Source organism: Astatotilapia calliptera, chromosome 11 (genome assembly GCF_900246225.1).
Source record: "Astatotilapia calliptera chromosome 11, fAstCal1.2, whole genome shotgun sequence".
NCBI classification, from domain to species: domain Eukaryota; kingdom Metazoa; phylum Chordata; class Actinopteri; order Cichliformes; family Cichlidae; genus Astatotilapia; species Astatotilapia calliptera.
Genome location: NC_039312.1, coordinates 1,286,418 through 1,310,000, shown reverse-complemented (window position 1 = coordinate 1,310,000; position 23,583 = coordinate 1,286,418). Strand labels below are relative to the sequence as shown.

At 42.0% G+C, this 23,583-nt stretch overlaps 1 protein-coding gene across 5 annotated transcripts in view; it reads right to left on the bottom strand.

The window, feature by feature from the left end:
• Nucleotides 1–23,583, bottom strand: part of cdk14 (cyclin dependent kinase 14) — a 224,853-nt gene that overhangs the window by 25,841 nt on the left and 175,429 nt on the right. For all 5 annotated transcript variants that reach the window (XM_026184457.1, XM_026184458.1, XM_026184462.1 and 2 more), the window contains one exon: nt 22,238–22,388. In XM_026184457.1, the coding sequence (XP_026040242.1) occupies nt 22,273–22,388 (116 nt within the window). In that variant the 3' untranslated portion in view covers nt 22,238–22,272. The remainder of the gene's footprint in view (nt 1–22,237; nt 22,389–23,583) is intronic.

Here is a 23,583-nt window from a genome sequence, read left to right as displayed (position 1 = left end):
CATGTTTTTATAGGTGTGAGTTTACAAAAAACAACCTAATGCTTGAGGTTTTAATTTCAAGATCAAGGAGCATGGCAGCACTGTGCTTTGACACTAAAGAACAGGTTTTAGATGTGTCCTTGATCCAACACAGCTGATTTAAATGCCAAGTGACCTCCTCAACATGCTTTGAAGTTCTCCAGATTCCTGGTAATGAGCTAATCGTGTGATTCAGGTGTGTTGACCCAGGGTAAGATCTAAAACCTAATGCTTGAGGTTTTAATTTCAAGATCAAGGAGCATGGCAGCACTGTGCTTTGACACTTAAGAACTGGCTTCACACCCTCCTTCCCACATGTTTATGCTTCTAAAGCAACCGGTTAAGTTCTGGGAAATTGTGGTCTCTGTTAAATATTAACACACTACACTGGCAAAAAACCCAAGATGATGAACTAATCCATATTTAACCAAAATTACACATTGCCTAACCTGATAATCACACAGAATTTATTTATAATACCATTAATATAATATGTTCAATTCATTCACATAAGTAAGGCAGATAAACAAAGTTAAATATATTGTATAAGCAAGTCAAATATATTTTTGGCACTACTCTATGAGTATAAGCAGCTGTGTGGCTCCATTGTTGGATTTGCCACCTGCCCCTGAGTATAATCAAACATTTGTGTCTGGAACCAGAACTCGTCTTTTCCTGAACTCAGGTGAGCAGCAGAAGCATCGGCAGCGACAAGAACATGTGGGATGCAGGATGCAAACCCCAGTGTGACATCAAAGTCCCACTCTTTATACGGTGATGTTCCTCCATGTGGCCTCCATCTCTAAATTTGGGCTGTCTAATAAGTGCACTGGTTATTTTGGAAAACATTGCTCTGTTAATAAGATCTGAAGGCTCATAGAAGCCTTTGAAGTCTGCCTTGTGGCCACTGATTGACATCTTTGATTGACAGTTGGCTCGCCTGCTGCTCTCCGCCTCCTCAACTCAAATCGAGTCAGACATGTGGAGCTTCTGTTCTAAGACATCACATATAACGTTTGTGGTTAAGCATTTACTCTCAGAAGACAGTAACAAGACATGTAGTTACGATAACTTTTCTGTTAGCACAATGTAGCTAAAGCAGCTAGCTCAAGCATCGATCACCTGATGTCTAAGCTAGCGGTCTGGGTTAAAACACCAAATGTGAACAGCATGGCATCACTGACGTCTGCTTAGTTTCATAGCTCCATGCAGTGACACCAGCCACATCACTGTTCACGGGGATAGGGTTAGGTCCAACTCATGCTAATATCATGCAAGGCGTGTAAGGCAATGCTCTATGCAACTTAGAATAGAATAGAATAGAGTAGAATAGCCTTTATTGTCATTGTACAGAGTACAACGAAATTGGAGTGCCACTCCCTTGGTGCAAGTTTCAATAATAAATATAAATGTAAAATATAAAAAGTACAAAAAAACAATCGTAAGTACTCAAACAATAGTAAGTACGATATATACAGGATAGCAGCATTAATATAATGACAGTATGAATAGCAGCATAATATAATGGCAGTGACGTATGGTATCGGTTCAATTGTTTTTGTGCTTATTTACTACGGTGATAGCTCTGGGAAAGAAGCTATCCCTGAATCTGTTTGTCCTGGTTTTATGTGACCTGTACCGTCGGCCTGACGGTAATAGTTCAAACAGTTGATTGCTGGGGTGAGAGTGGTCCTTGATGATATTGCCAGCTCTGCTGAGGTACCGGGAGTTTGCAGTGACCTCCAGGCTGGGCAGAGAGCAGCCAGTGATCTTCTGGGCTTATTTAGAATGGCCAGATTTGAAACATCTGAAAAGTTGTCTCTCCTTCTGCTGACAACAACTTTGAAATAAGAAGCTACAGTCTAGGTCAGGCTTGGCCAACTCCAGGCCTCGAGGGTCGGTGTCCTGCAGGTTTTAGATCTTACCCTGGGTCAACACACCTGAAGCACACGATTAGCTCATTACCAGGAATCTGGAGAACTTCAAAACATGTTGAGGAGGTCACTTGGCATTTAAATCAGCTGTGTTGGATCAAGGACACATCTAAAACCTGTTCTTTAGTGTCAAAGCACAGTGCTGCCATGCTCCTTGATCTTGAAATTAAAACCTCAAGCATTAGGTTGTTTTTTGTAAACTCACACCTATAAAAACATGATGATATTGGGTTAGTAACAGCTCCGCTCTCAGGCCAAAACCTCAGATTTGGCTGTTGGTAAAGCTTATATTAGCATCCTGTGTAAGCTTTGGGTAAAGGTAGTGAGCCAGCCTTTAGTTAATATCACATTTGTTAATGATTTTTTCCATTACAAATAAACATGCAAATCCTATTATTGCAACCCAAACAGTTCCTACCCAATGAACCAACATCCGATTACTTGAACATTCAGGTACAGCTTTATTTACAATATCCTTAAGCGGACTGTGGCACTGTGAAAACATGAAAACATGTTGAGGACGTCACTTGGCATTTAAATCAGCTGCGTTGGATCAAGGACACATCTAAAACCTGCAGGACACCGGCACTCGAGGCCTGGAGGTTGAACGTCTGGTGTCCTGGTGCAGCCACAACAACCTGGTGCTGAATGCCCAGAAGACAGTGGAGATTATTGTGGACTTCAGGAAGCACACAGCCCCACTCCCCCCCATCATCCTGACTGACACCCCCATCACCTCTGTGGACTCATTCCGCTTCCTGGGTACCACCATCACCCAGGACCTGAAGTGGGAGCCCACCATCACCTCCGTCATCAAGAAAGCCCAGCAGAGGATGTACTTCCTGAGGCAGCTGAAGAAATTCAACCTGCCAACACGGACGATGATGCAATTCTACACCGCAATCATCGAGTCCATCCTCACCTCCTCCATCACCGTGTGGTACGCTGGAGCCACTATCAGGGACAAACAGAGACTGCAGCGTGTTGTGCGCTCTGTTGTGAGAAGGTGATTGGCTGCAGACTCCCATCTTTGCAGGACCTGTACACCTCCAGGACATTGCGGCGTGCAGCTCGGATCTCAGCTGACCCTTCTCACCCTGGACACAGTCTGTTTGACCTGCTCCCCTCAGGCAGGAGGCTCCGGTCCATTCGCACCAGAACCTCTCGCCATAAGAACAGTTTCTTCCCCTCTGCTGTTGGTCACATGAACAATAACCATATGACTGTCCCCGCCACTAACACATGACCCTACGCTGTGTCACTGCATCATTCCATGTTTGGCACTGATCACCACCTGCACTCATGTATATATCTTTCAACGTAGCACTCTTAATTCTTATTCTCATGTATATATCTCATGTATATCTCATGCACATATCTTTCCACGTAGCACTTTTAATTCTTATCCCTACTTTTATTTTTTTCCATGTCTATTTAAGTGCTATTTATGACAGCATGTTTGCACTGAAGCACCGCAACAATTTCCTAATGTTGTAAACCTGCTCAACATTTGGCAATAAACCCCATTCTGATTCTGATTCTGATTCTGAGTTGGACACCCCTGCTTTAGGTGAAGACGAAAATGAAAATTCCAGATAAAGAGTACTTATAAACTACCTTATTCGTAAACAAATCAGTGGCAACCTCATCAGTATTAAGAGATTCAGGGGTAGCTGTGCTCAAGGTGTTCTCAGGTTGTGTGCCTACCAGTTCAGACAGCTGATGAAGTAATGCAGTAAAATGATAACTTAATTTCAGACATTATTTCAGAAGAAGCAAGTTAATTACAGAGAGGAAGTTTTTGAGTTTTTGTTGTTACTAGTGACGGCCCCGATCCTAGCCCTTATAACTCTAACCCCTAACCTTTGGTGTTTGTCAGAGAACAGACACGTGCAAAACTATTCAGTAAAACGGTCCAGCTGTGACAGTCTTTTCCTCTCACACGGCCATGAGAGTGGTGCACTTTAAGTCATTTCTTGTTTTTCCAAACACTGCACATATGTCGTGGCTCTGCCTGTAACAGGGTACGTTTAAAAAAAGCCATACCTGAAGAGGGCTTCTGTCTAACACAGATAATGTGTGACTTTATGTATGTGGTAATAAAGGCTCACGCTGCTCTGTACTATCAATCAAAATGCTTCGTATCCATCATAACACAAGTAGGTCACACTGACTGGCTCATATGACAAGATTATAAATAAAACAGCAAAATAACTGCCATTATTGGTGAGATGGTTAGAAGCTAGACGCGGGAAGATGATACAGCATTTGGCTATTCATGTCAACCGACCTCCTCGTCTTTACACTAGCTGCTGGTGTTTAACACGGCAGTGGGGTAGTGAGCAAAGAGTTAGCGATGAAGAGTCGGGCTGTGCGCTCTAATCTTTCATTAAAAGAAGCTGAGCTGCTTGAAGGCATAGCATGTGAAAAATGCTAACTATTCTCGGTCTGGATCAGGAAGTCAGCTAAGCAAATAAACTGAGTAACAACATAACAGCATAATCAGATTACTGTAGATGGCGATAAAAACCAGTGCGGCTTTGTGAGGATGATGTTTTTTCTGAACAGGAGAGAGACGTGATGTCCTGCTGATGGCGGGCACACAGCTGCAACTGGGTAAATGTGACAAAGGGTTAAAAAACTGCCAAACACTCCTGGTGCCGGGCTTCCCAACAGCCCAGGCTTTACTGGGAATGGGAGAAAGGTTGGAGGCGGGTGTGCGGCGTGAGGAATGGGGGTAAGTAGTGGAGAACGAAGGCTGGACCTCGCTATGCTCCACTGGGACAAAGTGGGCTCCACCTCCCCCACACCTACACAGCCACTCCCCTTTCTCTCTCCCTCACTCTTTGGCGCTCAGAGTGCTGGGGCTTTAAGTCCGTCTCCCAGGTTACGCACACAGCTGTTGACAGCCCCGCCCCCCCACACACACACACACTCACACACACACAGTCTCTCTCTTAATAACAGGCCCTGCAGTGCAGAAAGCGTAGGGCCTTGTTAGCCAACAACCAGGCATGAAATCACTGCTCCGTACTCCCACTACGATGAGTCAATCTATACCTCCTGTTTGTCTTTGTTCACGCTTATGTGTGTGTATCTCTGTGAGTGTGTCCTGAAGATGAGTGTGCTCGCTGGTTTTTCCTTCGGGCCATGCAGAGCTCTATCTTTGACTGGGCTGGCTGTCTTTTGTTTAGACTCCTCTACAGCTCCGTTCTGACACAGACCTCATGCTGTGCATCCTAAACACAATATCAGAGGATTAAGTTAACTTTGCCGACTTTGAATGAGAAGCTCTTTATTCGGTAAATTTCCATAAACCTGTTCCCTGTGTGCATTTTAAGTTTGCAGCTCGAAAATGTCTGGAATGTGAAAGTATCCATATCTTCACATAAATATTCTCTCTTTAACCCCTGTTGCTGAGCGGTAAAGTTAGCTTATTTATGGCTCTCCTATCTAAGAGAACACGAGTTCAAAACAGAGATTGTTGTTTTCGTTTTAATAAACTGAAGTTTATTACTAAACTGCAGACTGACATCTGGTTACAAATGATCACTAGGTATTAGAAATGCTAATGCTAACGCTAGCTAAGCCACAATAGGCTGGAGGCAGATCTGTGCCAACATTTACATATAGGGGATGATCTCAAGATGTCTCTATGAGTCTGGGTAGTGTGCTCAGCAACCATATGAATAAGAGCTGTATAATTTATATAGGCTGTAATATGAGTATGCATATTAAAATAACATCAAATGCTTTATTAAAACTGATACTGGTCTCTAAAATCATAGCAACTTAAGAAAAATTGCAGAAAAAATTCAGGCCACCAACACAACACCAAAGACTGGCCACTCAGAGGAAAGCCAGATGTACAAAAAAATTAATGATAAAAACAATCCACGCTAATTTACTATCAATGCCGAGAGAAGAGATGAAAACTCATCTGTTATAAAAGCCAGATTTAATAAACATTTTGATGATCACAGCACGACGACAGGCAAAGCAACGGCATCCACTGTAAATAACAGGCCAGTCATCATTCACGTATGGTTTTAGGTTAGAGAACAACATTTACTCTTCACCACTTCTGATACTCTGTGTAGTGTTTCATCGAGTCACATGCATCACATTGCTAGCTTCCCAAACATTAGCTTCCTCTTTGTTGCCTTGGTCATTTGAACTGTAGTTACAGATGTTGATGATCTACAATGCTAGATTTAGCGTTACAGATGTTCTTTAAGCAGTCTCTTTAAGAAATGCATATCCAGTTTTACAGCCTATATAATTTATACATCTCTTATTCATATGGTTGCTGAGCACGCTACCCAAACTCATAGTGCCATCTCGATATCGTCCCCTATAGAGCAGGGCGATATGGCCAAAAATATTTATCACGATATATATTTGAAAATTTGCGATAACGATATAACCGACGATATAATTGATGCGAGACAAAATACAACTCCACAACATTACTAGCGCAAAAAGACAACCTTCCATTTATTTTCACTTAAACAAGAAGCTGGTTTTTATGTACATTAAAGCTTTATAAAAATGTAACAGTACAAATGCAAATTCCTTGCTGAAAGTTTAACCAAAAGGCATTTCCAGTAGAAATGGGCTGACATATCCTGAGCATAACCATGTATAATATCCACTGAAGTTAAAAAGAGGTGCTTTGCAACATTAAACTGCAGTGTGCAGTACGTATTTTTCGGACCATAAGGTGCACGGGATTATAAGGCACATTAAGCGAAACAAAGCAGTCAGATAAATCAAACTTTATTAAACTCATTCTTCTTGCTTCCTCCACTTCTGTACCATTCATTCATTAATGTTGAATTCTCTGGCAGCTGCTCTATTCCCATGTTGTTGCAGTATATTAATGACTAACCTCGTATTGTGGATGGATTATCTCAGTTGTTCTCCTGACTGAAGTTTGGTCCGTTTACAGCATCCTGCCATGCGATTGCATTTGTCTCTAACCATGAGGAACCTTCACGTTAACTTTTATAAGTGGAAAAGTGTTAGTGTTCGTCCTCCAGCTTCACTGTTTATGTTATGCTAACATAGCTGTGTCGCTAGCGATCACGTAGCACATCATTATATACCAGCTAGCCCAACTTCAGTAACCCTACAAACGTCACTGCTGTTTAGTTTCCTGTCTTCATTTATGTTGGAAGTGATAGCAGAGCTGTACGTTTGATTTTTTTCAGAAATCTCTCAGTCAGAACATGCAATATCATGCTTAGGTAACTAGCGAAACTAGCGAGCTAACTTCCGCTAGCTTCCTGCTAACTTCTAACTCCGTTAAATGTAATAACTTTTGTTTTCATGGATGCCTGGAAGTTAAACTTTATAGTTACACCTGGTAAAGCAGCAATGCTGATCGTTTTATTAAAGATGAAAGAATTTAGACAGTTTTTAACTCTAAGTGATGCTGCAGTGTTGTTTGACCTGAAGCATACGGAGTTTAGGACCCAGATTACTCCCAGATTTAAGAGCATCTTAGTCCGACAAATACGACAATAACAACGGCCGCTTGCATGTTCTGCAAAAAAATGTGCTTTGTTGTGTATCTGACGGACAAACACCAAACCAGTTCCACATCACTGAAGTTGCACCATTTTTACAAACCAATTCTGGTTCATCTGTTTCACTCAACAATCGACCATGTGCGTATGAAAACAAAGGCACTGCGCACGCGCGTTTTACTCCCATTCTATCGCGATATTTCATTTTCCTATCGTTGCCTAACATTATACCGGTATTACCGTGAACGGTATAATATGGCCCAGCCCTAGTCCCCTATATATAATGACATTTTCTTCTGTGGGTGCTTGCCTGTTTATGAGTGCAGTATCCACAGTTTTCCAGGTCCACTTTTAAAAACGTACATAAAAAAATCAGTTAAAAAAACACTGAAACACAACAAATCACCAATTTCCACCATCTTGTTTTAAAGACATTGCTGTGAGGAGGTTATTGCTAACAGTCTTTGGCTCCTGTTGGTTGGAAACAGTGTTACTTTAATTGAAAGGAAGGTTGTGAAAAGGAAATGAATTACTGCTGTACCATGTGTGAAAGTAAATAAAAAAATGAAAATGAAATAAAAAATAACGGTGAAACTCTGGACTGATGATGATGATTATATTCGAGATTTCCTGGTTTGTGCTTCAGATATAACCATTTTGCAATGCCCAAGGTAGAACCACCTTTTGACCGTCACATTTTTTTTCTCATTGGTGGAAACAGTTCAAATCTTGGTTCACGCACCAGAACAGAAACAACTCTGCTTTGGTAATAATGAGGTAAGCATGTAACTGTTTTTACCTCGATAGCGGAATATTCTTTGAAAATTCTCAAAAAACTGTCTCCAGCCTTGACAGTGGTCGGTTGGAAGGTGTACTGCAGGCACGTGTTTGGTGTGTGTAGTTGGGGGCAGGCCAAGAGTTCACCTCTGTTAGCCGTGGATGCCAAAAACCCTTTACTCATGAAAGTAGCATGAATACAACTACGATTAAGATGGAAACCTGCACGGAGGGTTGTGGGCACATACTGAGTAATCCGCAGATTCACAGGCTCTTAAACTGTACAGAAACAAACATGCCGATATATTATCCAAATGCAAATATCAATACTCTGGTTTCTTAGAGAGAAGCACGCCATGGGCACACCAAAACATCCTGCTCTATTCTCCATTTTTACCAGAGGAATTCTTTACAAAGCCAGCACTTGCTGCAGTGAAGCTCTGTGCCGCCCGTACTCTCTCCCAGTAATCACAAGGTTCGGGGCTGCGGCATTATGCTAACTTCTACTGGCAAAAAAGGGAGGGACCAAGGGGCTGCTTTGATAAGTCGAGCATGGAGAACGTGAATGAGGCAGCGACAGGCGAGGCAAAACACACATTCATTCCCCTCACAATGCCAAGCAGCACTTTTAATTAAACCTTATCCAACACGATGAATAATGCAACAGCTTCCTTGCAATCCTCCGTCTTCTTTCTGTAGCTCACCGTGCTGTGTTCAACCATTTCACCCAGTCACATGCATACATTAGGCAGAGGAATGGTGCAGAAGAAAGGATAAGCTCTTTCAAAATGACAAAATGTTTCATAGTTTTGCCAACAGGGGGAAGAAGTGCAAAGCATAAATACGCAGGAAGGATTCTGGAATGTATAAAGCCTAAAAAGTGTAGCTCTGCTGTTTTGTTGCTTTGTTTAGAACATGTCAGAACTGACAGAGTGGGAACTATGTCTTGCAAAGTTTACACATGTTAGCGTTCAAAGGCGCTCACACTCTCAAGTCAAAAGCAGGTATAACTTTATAACCCAGTTCAGCCTCTGGTAGAAGAGCAAAGGGCTCAGTATGAAGCTCACCGAGACAAAGTCCAACATAACATGTTCTCCGTGGGAGAGAGATGGCCTCACCGCATCAGACAAGACTGGCCGCTGAGAAACACATCACCCCCCCCCCCCCCTCCTTTTCTTTTAAACTCATGGACACACTCCTAAAGGGATAGAGAGAGGGGTGAGTGGGGGTTGGGAGGGGATTGGGGTGGTGGGTGGGGGTGGTGGGTTGGGAGGGGGCTGTCGGTCAAAGAGAAAGGCAGCAAAAAGGATATTCAGTGCATTGAGGAGTGAAAGGATTGTATGGGAGAGTGAACCCATTACAGGGCAGACTGGCTGGGGCATGGGAAGACATGGAGAGGGCCACGGGGAGGTGCTGGCTTCTATTTAGCCCAGAAAGAATCAGGCAGAGGGAGTCTTTGCCAGGAAAACTCTGGCCTCAGACACTGTACTAAACCCACGCAGACCACAGGGCTGCTTAACAGAAAGCTGCAGTATAGAACATATTTGAATCCATCATGGTAGCAATTAGCATAGTCTATGTGACTATGACTCTATGTGTTAATATATAGTACACTATTTCGCACTTGGCTTCTTTGGTGCCCTGAAACTTTTTTTCCTCATAAATCTCAGAGATATGTTGTAACAACACTGCGACTGACAGGGCAGTTAAGCTGGATGGATTCCTTAAGATGCTCACAGATTATACAGATTGGCTCAACTTTCAAGTTAAGTAGAGGAGACCTGACCCAACAACACAATCTGAGACCTACAGTCCAAACGCTTGTGGAGCAGAGCTTGATTCCACGATAGATACTTTCCCCAACGGACAGAACTGCGTGGGCTCTCATGGAGGTCATGGTAGGCACGCTTGCCCAAATAGGTAATATGGACCACAAACACCCAATGACTGCAACCACCCGTAGCACAGACACACCTATGATTATCTTGTTCTCAAGTCATCACATTCTCAAGATTTTGATAAAACTTACTCTAAGCTCGTGGTCAAGGCCACTGACATTCAAATTCATCCAGGTTTTTAGTAAATACACCTGCAATATCAATTTGAAGCTCCTATAGATTCCCACCTCATTCCCACCTGCTGTGGTGACGATAACTTTAAATCTAATGACTGTCATTTATATTTTTTCACAAAGTCATTTTAGTTTTCTTCAAAACATGGTGTTAGGGTTAGAGTTACTATGTATCTATGATGACTTGGTCCCAAAACAGGGTTAAACCATTTTAGACACACTGAAAATATTACATTCTCTTGAAACATATTCTTTGAACAACCCATTTTATTAGACATTAGTGTCACTACACAGGAATTTATTGGGGTGCAGAGTGCAGAGGCCGATTTCTTAGAACTCTGGGAAATGAAATCAAAACCATCTGCATGACTACACATGACTAAGGCCAAGGAGGAAAACAAAGAATGAGGTTTTGCAATAAAGGTGAGCTGATCCTTTCAGTCTGGCTTGCATGAGGACACATAATGTAGAATCATATCAAAACAGACAGCAATAAATAACATGCTTGTTACATTTAGGTTATTAACGTTAAAGGTTATATTAACAATGTCCATCACAACTATCAGTGTTAATGTTTTGGCTCAGTTGTTGCTGAGCAAGTCTGCAGAGAGCAACAAGTTCCCCATAAACTTGCAGTAAAAAGAGAGCATGAAGGTCATGAAACTGTAAATAAACAAGAAATTTAAAAATGATGTGGTTTTTTGGATCAAATTAAACCACTCTCACTTCCAATTCTGCTATCTTTAAGCTGCCTTTCCCTGCCCACCTTTGCTGCTGCCCATATGCAAGCTGTTTTGCAACCCACCTCCAACTCAACTCCTCCTATCACCTTGTCTCCCCACCTTATGCTTTTCATATGCATATGCAAGTGGAAGGCTGAGGAGGCCTCGGAATCAAACTTATTGCCAAATATAATACAAATTTCCTGCAGACGGAGATACCAATGTTCTTTCGATTATAGCCTGAAATGACATCTTGACAAACAGCAGTAGTTAGTCTAAAGTTTCCTAAAGTATCTCAAAATCATTTATGAGGCAAGCTAGTGATTACAATGGAGAGATTTCAAGAAGAAGGAGAGCAGAGCGATGAGGGAGGAATGCGTTCCTTCCTTTTGGAAGGAATGTGTTGCAGCAGCAGAGCCAGCCAGACACAGCGTGCGTTATACCAGCCAGCACCACAGCGCTGCACGGCCACGATAAAGCTCTGCAATGTCAGGCTGCTCCTGGAGCCGATAGTTAGGCGCCCATGCTGGGAGGCGGGTTTGGGTAAGAACATGTTACACTGAAAGGGCAACTCGAGGCCAGCGCTGAATGCCATGGTCCTTTGGAGTAAACAGAGGACGGCAAGTAGCTGATGGAAACGTGCACTGGTTCACATTATTTATTTTGCTTAAAGCTTCTTGAGGTCGACCAGACACGTGGCCTTAATGATTAAAAACATGCCTTTCACAGATCCAAAGTTTAATTTTCATCAACATGTCAGAAAGTGAAGGCTGACCGATCCTGCCAGCAGAATAAGTACACTTATCTCACTGCGGGGGCAGGTCAACTCGATGCAACTTCAAAAGGCTCTTAATAATCATAATATTTCCTTACAGTTTCTCTAAACAGGCCGAATGGCAGGGAAACTTTCCTCCCGCTTCTCCCTTAACACTCCCCCCTTCCATGCGCCGGCATTCATTTCTTGCCGCTCTCTTCCCCTGCAGTGTGGGCTCACGTATACTGGGCCCAGTGTTTCCAAGCCATTTGCTCATATACAGGGCTGCAGTGTGCTGTTAACATGGAGACTCCCCTGCGAGTGTATAATTTGTGAGTCGTGTCCAATTCGAATCAAGTCAGTCTCCTGCTGACTTCCTGCCTCGGTTCAGTGGGAAAAACGCTCCGGTGCTGTCCAGCACTCACAAGACCCTCATACTAGAGCCAGCAACCAGCAAGACACATTGAAGAATGACTCTGCTTTTTTTTTCGACTAAAGCGCCAATTTCTTTGTGCTGAAATGTCATTACATGTGTCCATTTTATACCAAAGTATGCCTAAACTTTTTCAGAGCTCCCCACACATTTTTATTCACGTCAGAGTGGAAAAGAAAAATGAGTCCATCACGGGAAAGTCCCAACTGCAAATTCAGAGTAATAAAACATGTATAGTTATGCTGAATCAGAAATAAAATAAAATAAGCCCTGAGATTTGATTCAAGGCTGTTGAAACATAAACTACAGCAATGAGCAAGTTAGCTTGCTGATGAGGACTGTGGCACAGTTGAAAGCCTTAAGCTACATAAAAATGCTATGAGCTACAGTGCAGTTTGTATGCAATAACCTCAGACCACAGGAGCAAAGTTAACCCTCAGAGGTCTAAGTTATCATAAAGCTCTGAACTATAACTTTATGTTTCAACAAAAAGCACAACCTTTTTGAAAATAATATGAACCGTTTTCGATAAGTGACAGAATGACTATTTTCTTTGTTGCCTGATTGTTTAGTAATACTAAAAAAAGATCCCCAAAAGTAGACATTCCAATAGGATAGGCTTGATGCTTAATGCTAATGCTAAAGTACAGCTGTTGTATCTGTTTGCATAGTTAACTGTCTACGCAGAGTCTGAGGAGAGGGGTTTCAACCTATGCAAATGTGCTCCCGTTGAGTCCTCCAGAAAGCTTGAAGTGGACGACCCTACACATTGGTCCAACGCTGACTTAACACCTGTTTGTACTAAACACTGTGACACTTTCTTTTAGATCTCACAAGGTCACCTGTTCCAAGGAACATCAATTGTGCTACCATAAATGCATCATTCTCACATGCATTTACCTGACATGTGACCTGACGCCCCAACAATAACCACACATATGTAATTTCTGTTTGTATTACATTGTTATCCTGAGTCTTGGCAATCAGGCAACAAAGAAAACAACAACTCGGCAGCTTGCAAAAGGTTTAAATTGAAAAGTTGATATGTTGCAAGGCCAATGAAGCAGTGTATCTTTAGGCCTGTCAAGTTGCAAACCACCAAGAAATTAGCCAGTTACTAAACAAAAGGTGACACCATGACAACCAGCATCTTTTCTAAACTTAACCAGAAAGCTTCTGAGGCCTAAATCAGACTATAGGCATAAGTCTCGATTCAAACTCGGGACTTGATGGTTGACGGTTGAGTGCTTCAAATAGCTGTCATTAACCCCAGTAACCTCCTTTATAAATATTACACTTTATTTCAAATGGATATGATAATACCCAAATAGCAAAACCAGACCAGATTGCCTGTTTGAAGATGCCAGACCATGTTTAGTGTCAGATCACGTCTGGGTTTAATGCAAAGAGAGTATAAAGATGGTCCTGTTATGAACCTGGAGATGAGGTATGTTTTTGTATTGAAACTGGACCAGAGCTGGTTCTGGCCGGGGAAAGGGCTGTAACTCTGTTACACTCCCTAAATTAAATTTTAGTATGTTTTTGGTGTTATTCTTTGATGAGTGCAATATTTACAGACCCTCACTAGCTTGAAGTTCCACTTTAGGTTTGTAGTGAATGCCATGCACCCAACCCAACTGAACTGAAGCCAACAGTCATAAACTCTACAAACCGGAGTCATTCCAAATAAACGAACTGACTAAATTCTGATGACAAAAACTGATTATTTCCACTCAGAAAGTGTGCCACTGTAATCAAAGGTTGTGATGAAAAGACAGAGGCAACTTACAAAAAGTATGCGCATAAAAATTTGTGTAGTTCCTGTTTGTATGAGTCTGAGCTCAGCTCATTATTCCACGGTGTTTCAAATGGCAGACTGACAAAGTTAAATTCATTAGCATGCTTTATTTGACTCTAATTCGCTCAGCTGAGACGAGCAGCTCCAGATCTGCTGCTGTAGAAGAGCTGTTGGCTTCACCACATAAGAAGGAATTGCTTTTTCTTTTCTTTTTGGAGAGGCAAAAAAGGAAGGAGGTACATGTGCAACGCTCATTAGGAGAAGCCATATGGTCGGGGGAAGAGGAGGAGACGGGGAAAAAAACTGAGACATGGAAAGATGCACCTTTTTTTGCTGAAATGAAAAGGGTACTTCTTTGGTGCCTCTGCAAAACATTCATTAAACTTCTGTCCTATTATTTTGACATATCAGGTTCTCATTTGTTGTTGAAAAAAGAAAGGTGAATATGTGCTAAAATGCAGTTTTTGAATCTAAAAAGCGATTGGATATGATCAAAGAGTGTAATTACACCAGCAGAACATACATTAATACACATTATTAAATTCATTTAGTAATGTTTGTTTACAGAGACGTAATAGGTGCAAAAATCGATGCAAAATATATATGTACAGTGTACGGTATTAGTATTATGTCCCTATTGGCTAATGATTGATATCATCATGATACATTTCTGCGATAATGGTGGCATGTGATGGCACCGTTTTTCTCTCTCTACCTAAATAGCCAGCTCTTTCTCTTTCTCTTTACAATTCTTGAAATGAAGTCAAGTGACATGATATTTGGATGCAAACGACAATGTGACATTTAAAGTCCCTGCATCCCAGTGTCATTTCTAAAATGTTGCCAATAAAAAGGCAGGAGGATATCAAGCATAAAGATAAAAGACATTTTATGAAAGTTTGACCTCATCTGACATCGAAGAAGACGTCAGAAGTAACGTGATATTTAAAATCCCTCATATTTCATTCCACTCATGCCTATATGTTGTCAGTGCAAACAACGGCAGTAAGAGACATGGTTTTGAAGAGCTCCATATCGCACAACACTTCTAAGAACCATAACGTGGACGGAAGCCAAATTTTGGTCAGTTGTTAACATGATCCTACTCTATCCTTCTCTACACCCCTTCATTTTCTGTCAACACTCACCCAATAAATAAAAAAATGAATAAATCAACTCAGCCAAAATGTTGATGTTGAAGCTTCAAAATATGAAGCCCAAGTTTTATAGCTAGTCTGGGTAACTCAATGGACACTATAACATAACAATTCAATTCAACTTTATTTACACAGCGCTAAATCACAACAACAGTCGCCTCAAGGTGCTTTATATTGCACAGTAGACCCTACAATAATACATACAGAGAAAAACCCAACAATCATATGACCCCCTATCAGCAAGCACTTTGGCAACAGTGGGAAGGAAAAACTCCCTTTTAACAGGAAGAAACCTCCCACAGAACCAGGCTCAGGGAGGGGCGGGGCCATCTGCTGCGACTGGTTGGGGTGAGAGAAGGAAGACAGGATGAAGACATGCTGTGGAAGAGCATAACAACAGACTGAACATATGCTCTAGTCTATTATAAAAGGATAACAGTGCCCAACAACCATAGCCTCTGCACATCTGTCTTGCACATGAATTGCACAAAAAGGGAGAAAGGATATTTAAACCTTTTTCTGTTTCTATTAAAAAACAGAAAAAACTCATCAGACAGGCTGATTACATGTATGCCTTACTGATCAACAACAAACCCACCAAAACCAACTTTTTGAACTTATCGTTAGGGTTAGGTTGACTACAGTCATACTGCTGGGGCACAGAGAACAAGGAGAACTGGTGAAGAAAACAGTGGATCTGATTTTCATGTGCAGTCTACACGAGGCGTCACCTGAATACAGATGCGTACCCCCCTCTGTACATACCCCTGGCTATGAGACGGATCCTCAGAAACCATCTACCAAGGGCAAAACAGAAAAAAGTGCTACATAAATATTCAGTAGCCTCAATTTCTCACGGTGTCATCAAAACCATCTTTGGTTGAAATGTTTGAAGTGATATTTACATGTACACACACCATTGTTTTTACCTCCAGCCGCACAGTGGTAAGATGGCAACATGAAGAAAACACAGGAGCGCCACACTTTGATTTAACTGCACGCAGTTATGATCAATCCTGAGAGACTGAAGAGCCTTGGGTTTAAGGACATGTTAACAGGTCATAAAAGCAGAGGGGAGATGGTATTATATGAAATCAACAGCACGGGGAAGTGAGTGCAAACACATTGGAACAAGTAGTGCAGAGCTGCAGAGCCTCCACAATGCTTTTTCCACGAGGAGAGGATGAAATGAAAGCCCACATTACTGGCAGGCATTGAACCTGTATGGTTATAAGAAGCAGTGGGAGACTAAAACTAGGCTGATTTGACTGAAGGCTCTCCATTTCTCAAGGCTATGCCTCTGGTTATCCTTCCTCCCCGCACCTCCTATTTCCCCCCCTCAGGCTCACAGCAGGAATACACTTTAAATCACTTTGTCCTCTACCTAGAAAAACTTTCTGACAGGTCGTTTTGTGGACAGCACAAATCTATTTCTTCCTGCTACAGAGCCAAAAATATTCTCTTTCTGTCCTGTTGACTTTGTACGTTTTGGACAGTGATGGCTTTAGTAGACAGACATCATGGTAGGATCACACCAGGGGACAAATAGTGCTTTTACTTTCAAGTGAAATGTCTGTACATCTATGAAGGTTTCCTGCATTTTTATCCTCTTCCCCAAAAAAGGCACGCGGCACGGTCTCGGAGATGATACCTTAGGCTAGAGCGAGCGTGTGTGTGTATGCAGTGAGATAAATAGCTGGCACCTCTACATTTTGGACACTAAAGTCCGGCTTTGCCTGCAGCTGTTATCTTCAAAGTGACACAGTGATGCTCCAGGGCCAGAGTGTCCTGTCGCCGACCTGTGATGGCTCACCGCACAGACGCAGCGTACAAAGACTGCTGCGTTGTGTGAAGTCTGGCCAGGTGACCGGCAGAAGAGCAGAGAACAGCACTCATCAACACGACTTCAATTGTCCAGCACATCTCAGCGATATGAATGAACCCTTACATGTGGTTATACTGGTTATTCCTTTAGTTCAGCACTGAGCTGTAATGACATTGATTGTCTAGTAGCCACGACTTCTGGTTTTCTGCAGTTTTCCACTGAACCTCCCACAGACACTGCATATCTGAGATACAGGTAGTAGGAACTAAATGCAAGAACTTTTGTTTCTTTTGGTCCGCTTGTCTTCATTTCGGAGGTCTCCCTGTGACGATGACTAAACACCGACACAGAGGTGGAAACATTTCTTTATGACTTATGACTTCCGTGTCTGGGATTCCGCTCTGATCTGAGGTAAATATCATCAGAGTGTGAGGGCGATGCCAACCTCTGTACACCTACCAGTTGTTGTCACCACCCAGATGAGAATTGATATTGCACCAACCACACAGCTGACTTCTAAAAGGCATAACAAGACTGACTACTCAGACGTCTGTGCGAGTGTCTACAGCGCAGCATAATCAACTGTACTGTGAAAAAACTAAATAAGTGGTATTTTTAGTGCTGTCAATAGGTTAAAAAAATTAATTAATTAATCTCACAATTTTCTGTAATTAATCACAATTACTTGATCGATAGCCTGGTTGCAATTAGATTTTTTCAACGTTATATTTAAGCTTGTAACTGACATTCATGGAATATAATGAAGCAAATGGAGAATAAACACAAAGAATGTTCAATGCTTAAATTCAGAGAGAATTTGAATAGTTTTCTTCAATCTTTTAGCACAGCTTCTCTCCTGTGAAATACAACTTTTTAAAAAACCTATATACTAATAGGTAAGTATACACTAATATATAATATGTGATAATAATTTGATATTTTAAGCTGGAAGTGCTTCGGTGAAAAGAAAATTCCTTCTTGCACAATGTGCAAAATACTTTATGTTGGTCGACTGTTCTGTCTTGTTATTTTTTTAATACTCAAATGTGCGTTTATCATCTTCCACACTGAGCTGATTGGTTCAGCTGCTCGATACCAGATCAGCTCCCCATTGGCACATGTGCGAAGGTAACTCTACTTGGATAAACTGCCCGAAATGCGTTGCAGAAACATTTCAGGGATTTTGAGTGATTCTGAACTCCAGATGCATTAAATGTGTTAAAATTTTTTAATTTAAAACTACTGATGCTGACAAGTCAGTTAGCCATTTGAAATCATTTGAGAAGCAGATCAGATGCAAGGTAACCTCAGCTTCTGCTATGAACTCGGATGTAGCTTCCGATTTGGAAAAACAGAAAAAATATAAAACCATTTACAATTTTTTGGGACAACGATGACGCCAATACGGCCTTTTAAAGAACTATTATAGTATTATTGTACCTTGATAAAAAGCCACAAGCTAAACGTTTGTTTAGCTTTAACTAAAAGCTCCACATTCAACCTCTTGTAGCACTTTTTTGGTCTCCACCAGTTGGAAAATGCAGCGGTTAAACTCTATTTTCATTTTTTCTCAGTTTGAACAGTAAGGTGCTGCTGCTCAGCTGTAAAACCAAAACAATGAGCTGAAAGACGCTGTGGGTCTCCAAGTATGATCCACCTATTTCGCATTACGTGCAGTTGTCGAGATAATTGTTGAGTAATGAAATGAATCAGCTTTAAATTCGATTAAATCATTCTATCTTAATGTGAAACTGGAACGACGCTACAAACCTCGGCTGATTTGTCTTCACAATAAGACCAACTAAGTTCTTGTTTGGACTGAGGCACCGAGCCGTTGAATTGACCTCTTTCATGTTGCTTTTCGCTCCCTGATTGAATCAATGTTTCATGCTTTGTTATGTATTCTGACTGTGCGCATGCTGCATCCAATTCTTCACATACCCTCGCCTAAAGTGAAGTGTGTTGAAGCTCAGAGACAGGGCAGCTGTCTCCCACTTGTTGGGACTCGGAGTTGAACTGTGTGGTCACCGAGCGGATTGATGGGGGGAGCCGTTGCCTACGCTCGGCTCCAAGTTGCATCAGCTAATCTCGTGAATAATGCAGAATCATGAATAAACATAGATGAATGTATTGCAGTACTGTAAAGGAGACCTTTCCCTTATTTCTTCTCTTCTCCACCCCGCCTCCATTTTTCTGCCCTTCTATCACTTTCAGCTTTTCTCCTTTCCCACAAAAACACCATTTCTTTCTTCCCTCCCTGCCAAAATCAAACACTCCCACTATTCCCCCATCCTCTGTCACTCTGTCTCCATCCTTTTCTTTTGCTCCCCGGCCATAGCAGTGACAGACATTGTAGAGCTGTAGCGCTGCTGTGTCTCAGTGCGGGCGAGTCGGGTCCGGCCTTCACTCTCAGCTCAATAGCTGCATGGGTTTCCTCAAAGGCAGCCATCCAGCACAAAGCCTGCCCACTGGGAATAGACCCACAAAAGAGAAAGGGGGCTGCTCGCCTTCTTTGCTCTGCTCCGTCTGAAGCGGCCTGCCTCCACCACCTCCTATAAATAATACAACGCTGCCTCAACAAAAAGAAATCCAGCCTTGCTCCCGCAAGCCACTGCTTCCATCTAGCCTTTATTCGCGCGATCGCGCTGCCCTTCCCCTGTCTCCCTTCTCCTCACCTCTTTTACCTCTGATTTTAGCAGAAAGGCTTTAGGAGCAGGTCCGTACATATTCACGTGCATATTACATTCAAGAATTTACGCTCATTCTTTGAGTACATCTCAGTATGCTGTGTGTGGTATAAGTGCAACATTAAGCAAAACTGAAACCATTATGTAAAATCCATTTAATTGTAGCCAACCTTAAAAAACTAAACAGCTGATGCTGTATATCTGTGTGAACAGAAGTGTTCTCACTCTCTCAGATACACAGTAGGTGTAATTGTAAAGAAAGTCATGCTTGTAAGGCTCCACTTCATATCACATTTAAATTCGCTGGATAAATTTTACTTTTATTCACACCCGTATCCAAACAGTTTTGGGTGCCGACACCCAGCCTTTGGCTTTTAGTATGCTAGCCTAGCCAAGAACAAACAGCCAAAACGCAAAGTGTCCTAATCTACCTTTAGCGCTCTTTAACGGAGCGTCGTTATCTATCTGCAAACAGTTTTGCAAAGCCGGCGCGTCCGTGTGCCATGGAACCTGGAATGGATTTTTTATTCAATTAATCCTTTTGTTATATGCTTTGTGAGTCCCCCAAATGTAAGAATTTAAAAAAAAATTTTTTAACCAGAACCACTGTCATTCATTTACAATCACTAAACTTCAAAGTACTGACATCCTGCACTTTGATCTCACAAACAGCAGTTTGGAAAGCCCAGAGCAGCACAGTGATACTCACAATCACCATTAAAAAGAATGACAGTAAACACTATCATATTCTATAGTGTGCAGCTGTTTAGTGCTATATTGTAGCGTTATACTGGTGCATGAGTTACATTTGAGGGGAAGCATAAAAAGCCGTGTGCATGTGTTGGTGTAATTTGTCAGCGTATTAATGGGAATGTGTGCACAGGGATTAGGCTGCTATCAGTGCAGCTCTCCCAGCCTGCCAGGCTTTAGGCCTGCTTGGACAAAGAGCCTGATTTCAATGTAAATGCAGCAGCTGAGAGGACACAGCGCTCTCGGTGGGGTGACTTCCACCCTCCACATGTGCACGCGCATGCACACACACAGCGAGAGAGAGAAAGCCATTAGCCCCAGATCAGGGCACACACACACAAAATCCCTAGAATAGTAAATACATCTACTTTGTATCAAACCTTTTTCGATGAAACGTCAAGAAATGAAACACTGGAGAAAGTTGGTGACGACTAGTTGAGGAGCTGCTGCGTCTGCTACATATATGCACCTGTCAGCAATTACAGATCTAATCTGGCCCACAGTGCACTGTTGTGGCCCTGTGTTGCTCCATCATTAGGCCAACTATTATCCCCATGCCTGGCCTCTGCACCTCTTATTACATGCAAATAGCGGCGCTTTATCTGAGCCCTGAAAGAGAACCCCCGTCTCTAAAGAATGGGACACCCTCTTCGCCCACTCAAAGCCATTCCTCCATCTATTACTGGATTCTCTGCTTTAGTGCAGGCGGCACAGATCTCATGGCTTCGGTGTTAAAAGAAAGGCCGTGGTGGTCGGCAGGATGCAGATCAGTGTCAGACAGAGAACTGTGCGAGGGAATAGCTAATGACTTTCATGTTGTTTGACATTTTTGTGTTCTAATAGATAAACTTTTTCCATTACATCACTGTTTGATTTTCTTCTTGTATTTATGAGAAAATCGGCTGATTAGTCTTATAAAAAAACCAAAGATGTACAAATATGATTCGACTCACTAATAGGAGCATGAGTGAAAAATAAATCCCACTGCAACATCAGCTCTTGGTAAAATCAATTATAAGAAATGATCCAACAACATTAGGCCCTTGCATGTGTCACATATACAACGAAGATACATACATATGTATATATATGGACAGATAAATATGCAGAATATATTAACAAAGCATGAACTGAGAGTAAACATCCAGGTTTTAGAAATGGTTTACTACTGTTTAGCTAGTTATCCTCTATAAGGCCACACTGTATGCACAAAAGAATAAACTGAAACCATATTTGATCATATAAAGACATGTAACTCTGATAAAACACGACCATAAGCACTTGTTCCACATGTCTTGTTAGAAAATATTAACTTCATAGCATATCCCCAAAGCAGCGGCGGCCTGTGGGATGCTGTGCATGCCTTACCCAAGCTACTTAGCTAACAGCGCATTCAAGCATTTCAGGTAAGACTACAGATTTTGTGTTTATGAGTGTTGACCTGTGTAGCGTGATTAAATATTATGTGTGTTCAGAGGAACAGCAAGTCACAGATATTCAAAAAAATGCCGTAGCTAGCACGACAATCCCAGTAAAGTGTTGCAAACGTCAGTTGTGGTCAGAGAACAAGTGGCCGTGTTTGATTTGAGAACACACTACTCAAATTCACATGCGACACAAACAAGTACTACTTCACATACTACACAAGCAATATAGCGCATGAAAATATCCATATCATTAAAGTTTCACCTTCTGTCTGCATGTTCCATGTTATTCTTTTGAGAGTGTGTTACTTCATGCTGCTTCTGCTGCAGCATACTGTTTGCTAATGAGCGCGTACCTGTCAGGCAGTCGTGTGCAGGATGCTGCCTCAGGTCAGTGTTTGCTGCCAGAGGATGCCTTTCCATGACTGTTCCTTCGTGCACACACCTGTATGCTGTCCCCGCTCTCTGTCTGCAGCTTGACATTTGGTACGGTGAAGATAGAAGACACTGCAGGGGGAAGAGGACGCGAGCGGATTAGAAGTATGTAGGCTGACAGCAAGAACATTTCCAAGTGAGTTGTTGAAGATAGAGATGCTTATTAAAAAGTGAATATTAGAATATTTATTTGCAGCAACAGTTTTCCCTGCTTTAATATTTGTGTCGGGAGGAACTGGATCTTTAAATTGCTTCGTGTGGCAAAGCTCATTTCAGTTTTAAAATGACCATTCCAGTGATAACACAATCAGTTCAGCAAATGACAGAAATATGTTCCACAATTAATGCCACTGGTTAGTTTGAGTTCATTTCTATACACTATGAGTTTCAACTTGCAGAGACTCGCAACCTCGCTAACAGAGCTAATGCCTTTTAAAACACACGTCCTCACTGGTCTTTAAGGTTTTAATAAATGTTGTAAAAAAATGACACAATTGTGTGAGTTGCGTTGAATGTGTGAAAGTTTTACTGTTGACTTTGGGATGGAGAAGTATAGACACTGCAGAAAGAAAATAAACCATTCTAAAATACCACAAGAGCCAGTAGCGCACCCATACCAATATCTTTAAATACTGGAAAAATGCTCTACTTCAGCCTGTCTTTGCAGTTGTCAGCGTAGCGTAATCTTCTAAACATCCAAGAACTCTCAAAAATGTTGAATATGTTTACTGATATACACTCTGTCATTTGTTGCGAACAACATAGCTCAACAATAATTGCAAAAACTGTCCTACACCCGGAAGAACCCAGGGTCCACTGCGCCTGCTTAAGGTCTGACAATGGGTCTGGATCCTGGTGCCCAACAGCAGTCAGGGTCCTGCTAGTCTAAGAACTTCTTCAAGTACTTGTATTCTCAGACCAGTCACCCACTGCCAAACCACTCATTCTGGTTGAGGTCGCAGGTAGCATAATCTTTTTCGCCAGACTCCTTCATTCTGTCACGTATGCTCAGTGTAAACTTGCTCTCATCTGTGAACAGAAGGGGCACAAGTCCCAGATCTGGGACCTCTCTGCATTGAATCATATCTGTTATTAATCTCTGTCTCTCTTCCACAGCATGTCTTTATCCTGTCTTCCTTCTCTCACCCCAACCGGTCGTAGCAGATGGCCCCGCCCCTCCCCAGCCTGGTTCTGCCGGAGGTTTCTTCCTGTTAAAAGGGAGTTTTTCCTTCCCACTGTCGCCCAAGTGCTTGCTCATAGGGGCTCA